The sequence below is a fragment of the Fulmarus glacialis genome, unplaced genomic scaffold, assembly GCF_000690835.1.
Source record: "Fulmarus glacialis isolate BGI_N327 unplaced genomic scaffold, ASM69083v1 scaffold2769, whole genome shotgun sequence".
NCBI lineage: Eukaryota > Metazoa > Chordata > Aves > Procellariiformes > Procellariidae > Fulmarus > Fulmarus glacialis.
Genome location: NW_009235003.1, coordinates 1 through 5,190, shown reverse-complemented (window position 1 = coordinate 5,190; position 5,190 = coordinate 1). Strand labels below are relative to the sequence as shown.

General features: G+C 39.7%; 1 protein-coding gene across 1 annotated transcript; it reads right to left on the bottom strand.

Annotated features, from left to right (window-relative positions):
* Positions 1-3,281: 3,281 nt before the first annotated feature.
* On the bottom strand, positions 3,282-4,438 carry LOC104082617 (nuclear cap-binding protein subunit 2; the record flags this gene model as incomplete). The annotated part of the gene is made up of 2 exons (XM_009585817.1): positions 3,282-3,717; positions 4,300-4,438. Coding segments are annotated over 2 exons (211 nt in total), but the record flags the coding sequence as incomplete, so codon positions are not given.
* Between the last annotated feature and the right edge of the window lie 752 nt (positions 4,439-5,190).

Sequence of the window (5,190 nt, the reverse complement as noted above, 5' to 3'; positions counted from 1 at the left end):
TAATGCAGGAACGCCTGCCAGTCACAACTGGGACTCAACACTGGTCTTAGCCAGACAAGGGCAGGGAGACCTCCTCCCCCAAGTCATGAGAAACATTTATACCATCTAGTTATCCCAAAACGGAGAGCAGAGGAGTTGCGTGCATTGCTATAGAGCAGCTCTGAGTATATCCAATCCCTTGTGCAAAAGCTTACTTAGACAGGAACAGGCAGGACACGTATGAAAGCAGAAAATTAATAAATTAGGCCATTACTTCCCAAACATGATAGATGTTTTGAAGCCCAGGACACTTCTCTTCGCAGTCTTCACCAATTTTTTGGTACTTCACCGGCAGTTGTATCAGGCCCTACACTTACCTGAAAGTACCAAATATACTCAGCTAGGAGCAGAAATCCCAGAGACTGCAAAGAAAAACACCCACTCTAATTCTTCTTCATTTATATGCTGTAGCGTAAGGTACAATTTGTGCTTTAGAAGCTCAAATGGACAAGAGTTTATTACATGTTCTGTCCCCGTGGACTGCTTTCCTCTGACTAGTGTAGACTGTATAGATGAAAGCCTTTGTACAAACCATGTCGATTTGAATAGGGTTCATCAATTTTTACCTTCACAAGAAGATGTGGTGCTGGGTATTAGCTTAAATACTTTAATCATTTTGCCTTTCAGAATCATCTGTGTAGAGAGAACCATTACATTAACACCAATGCTGGTTGCGCTGGCACCAATCTGAGCAGGAACTTTCTGCTGCACAGGGTAGTAAGTAACCTGACTAATATAAAGACCACCTTGAAACTAGCCTGCAGGGGTACATTGGTAACAGGGATTATTTTGTCAGTCATTGAAAATGAAGGCCTTTAATGCTTCACTTTACATTCTCCTGATTTTACACTGTAATACAAAAACTCAAATGCTGTGAATACAAACCTTATTTGCAGTTATTGGTGCCAAAGAGAGGCATGTAAATCAACTGACCATGAGCCTGCACGAGACTGAAGCTCTCGCTGCCTTAATTTGTAACAGCCTCTCTTCCATCAAGGCACATTTAAGCTTCCATTCGTATTCTTAGCTGCTGTATTTCTTTATGGATACAATTCCACAAAAGTACTTAATTATGACAAACCAGTATTTAGAAAAGCTAATACAGAGCTTAAACTTCTATGAAAGTGTATATAATCATAATGAACTGGCATGCCAAAAAATCACAGGAGATCCTATACTTCCAAGAGAACCTAATCACGATGAACTGGCATGTAAGAAAGCTGAAGAAGCCCCCCCGCGAATTTTTAAAGACTTAATTCTGTTATTTTTGTTAAGCGCTAGCTTCAGCAGAGCCATGACCGATTTCAACTAGGGAAGGCAAAAATCAAACCACGTTCAATCAACTTCCTCTACATGCGCTGTTGAGATCCTAAGACTTCACATGGTGTATCATGTGCTTTTAAATCCCATTTTGATTGAAACTTTCTCAAAATAGAAAATTTAACTTTAAAACAAAATCCTTCCATGCACATTGCATGTATGCAGCAAAAGACAGCGATGGTTTTGAGGGAAAATCTTAGCACCTCCGTTTCATTTGACAATGACTGTCTTGCAGCACTTAAAATAAAAAATAATTTTAAATCTCATTTTTATAAGGAAGTGCACCTTGAAAACTACTTCTTACACACCGAGGACTTTCACGTCCACTTCAATATCAGTAGTAATTTAATTTCTGTTCTGTAATCCAAAAAGTACCAGAATGAAGAGCATTAACCAAACATCTTTCAGCATCCAGTTAAGAACTGAACAAGACTGCAAATTCAGTCCAAGGGAAGGAATATTCACTCTCTCCATTTTAAAAGACACTAGAATAAAGGATGTAGACAAGAGTCTGAATGTAACTCCTTTCTCTCACTGATTCTGTTAAAAAAAAAAACAACAATCCATTTTCAAGTTGCAGCTTTATTTGAAAGTGACTTAGAGTTTTGGTAACACAATTTTTTATACAAAATTGATACAACAAAAAATAAGCTTCAGAGGTTTCCTAGAGCAGATTACAGGTTGTAAAGTCATAATCAAATGTACTATATCAGAAAAGGTAACTTTGTTCAAAGTCTTGTTTGCAGGCCAGCACCAAGTGATACGAAAATCTAGCTTTATCCTACGTGCCAAAAAAACCAAAGCCCACACAAAACCTCGCTTCCTAAGTAAGCAGTCTCATTGCAGTTGTTCTATCTCGCTGTATTTCCAGTTTACAGTAACAGTTGTGAGTAACTGTACACAAGAAACACATCAAGATTTCCGACATCTTCAGTGAGTAAAGATCAACTTTTACGTACCTGGTATTTTAAAGATTTTTAAGGAGTCATGGACAACAAGGTATTTGGACAAAACTTTATGAATTACCATTTCCAAAGAACTCAGAAGTCCATTAAAAAAAAATCCAAAGCCCTGTAACAGTTCCTTTTAAACTATTTCGTTTCAGCAGGTCAATTTCACAGATCTTGGGATCACTATTTTTATTCCTATGTCTGCCATACATCAAAATCCCATCATATAAACCAGCAGTATTAATAGGATTCAGAGCGGGGGTGGGGGGGAATCTATACAGTCCTGCAATTCTTTTACCATTCTTACCACATGCTCAGCAGAAAGTAAGGCTTCTCTCAAAACTCATCTTTTTTTATTTTTACCTTTGTCTGAAATCAAGTTTCTCAAATAGAAAATCTATTTTGAGAACAAACTTTCTCATTATACACACAGTTCCTCAAACGTCCCATTTTTGGGAGTAACTGTACAACCTGATTTCATGCCACCCTTGTAGGCACAGGAAAGATACTGTTCCTCAAATATTAAGGCTGTAGAAAGCTACTAGACAGGAGCAAAATGCTACTACTCCACTGTGAAAATAACTGTTACTGTAATTCTTACACTTGCTGTTCTCTGTATCCTACAAAGCAAAACAGTTCTGAATCAAGGCTTGTTGTGCAATCACATTATACTTTGTAGAAGACTGCAAGGATCTGTTTTCTGCTCTCTGCTAGGCTTGCTTCTCACTTTATGATTCCCAGGCTCATCAATCTGACTTGTTTTATTGTGGCCGTTCATGTATTTGTGCTAGGAACAGCACCAGTGTGAAAGGATGCTAATCCAGTAACGCCAGAAAACCTGCAACTTTAAGTCTTCCCTAGAAATTGGAAAATTTCCCTAGAAATTCCACTTCCTTTTCAGGCTCTTTGTCTTTTTCTTTCATCTCTGAAACATACACCAATCCTCCTTTATCACCGCTCTCCACCCTGTGATACCAATGTAAACAAAACCCAGTGATAGAATAATCAAGTTTTGCCAGTGAAAAAAAGCACCATACCGTTAACCCTTTGCTCCTTTTAGTAGAGTTACAGCAGCATTTAGAGACCAAAGCCTCACACGTACTATTGCTTAAAACCTTGCTCCCAGGTCCTCCCTGTTAATGTACTCTGTAATGCTTTGGATCCTGGTATTAAAACGGAAGAGACATTGAACATACTATGTGATCACAGGAACGCGGATAGTAGTTTCTGTGAATTTCTAGCTACATAAATTTGTGTGCAACAGACCTACTTTGTGCCTGGTGACATTTACAATGCAGATTTAGTTCTCCTGTGAGGCTGATGAGTCATTCACTATTCACTGGCATTGAACAGTTTTGCCATAGCCACCTCTTCCAGCATCATAGTCTTGCCGATACTCATCTCGAACCTTACGAAGGAGGAAAAAAGGGAAGTCCAGTAAAGACAAAGAAAAACAATTTCTCAAAAACTATTACACCATCAGAATATAGGCAAACTGAGTTCACAAGATGTAAGTGGCCACAAGGAGCCGACTGGCAAAACAGAAGGCAAAGGGCATCATGCAGAAGCCCAGAACACAGCATAAACTAACTTCCTTTTTAATAATGTCCAGGGGGACTCTTTAACCAAGACAGCCAAAGTGAGGATGGTTAGCCTCAGGCTTCAGCAGTAAAAGCACCTGCTACCTACTCAACTTTAGGTAAGCTAAGTGCTGTCCTTTGTGTTCTTGACAGCCTTACATTTCCTGGGCTTATTTATAAGCATTATCTCCCCAAGCAGACAAGAAGTTTCTGAAAGTACTTTCAGTTAAATATATGAAAAAGTTATTTATTCTTAGTGGATAACATCATCACTGATGTCTCACAGACTAACGTACAGTGCTATCTTAAACAATAATTTGTAAGTTGTTATTTCTGAGTGTGTTCATTCAAAAAGCAGTAATTTGGCAAAGTCACCAGTCCCTTAAAAACTAGACTGCACAACAACGTACCTGGCCTCCTGATCTTCCACGACCATACTGTCTACCCTCCTTAAAACCTGCATCCCAGTCTGTCCTTATGATCCTATCATCAAGTCTGGTTCCATTGATGTATCGCATTGCATTTTCAGCATCTCCTCTTGCATAATACCTTAGGAATAGGTTAATGAAAAAAAACGGGCTTCTATTTTCAACACATGGAAAAAAGAACAATATCAAATGGGATACAAACCCAAGCATTTGCTTGAATCAGGTTCCTGCTCGGTTATGTTTAAAAGCAACTGCTTTTATGAAGCTATGTGGGCTGAGAAAACTGCTAGTGAAACAGAGCAATGTGCAGGAATTCAAGCATGTTAAAAACACATATATTGGATGAAGTTCTTTAACCACACTCAGCCTTAAAAGCATAAAGCTCTACTACTAAAGAAAGAATGAGAAGCCCGTGCATGCTTCGTTCATGCTGCAAGCCTTCACCATTTCGGTGAGTTTGCTGGAACCAGTAACAGAATGATCTTCAAAGAGACTTGCATGTAATGAAGTCAACACATAACAGGGATGCAAAATACCAACAGAAACTTTACGCGTATGCTTGTATGAAAAGAAACACTTCTTTACTCGGCCGCTGAGAATGTGCTTTTACTGCAGAGGCCAACTATTTAAAAAGTGTCTGGCTTAAAGTATCAGAGTGAAAGCAACCTAATAACCCCCACTCGACGTGCAGTGTAAGTTTGCCCTCTCTCGCCCAGGACTCCCACAGATACTTTAGCAACCGAATAGTTTTATCCTCGGATCATTTTCCCGTGACTCAGAGCCTGCATTTCAGTTCCCCCACGCCCTGGCCGCTCCTGCCCACCGCTGCGGTGGCCTGCGGGCGGCACAACCAGCCGCCGCCCAGCACGGGCC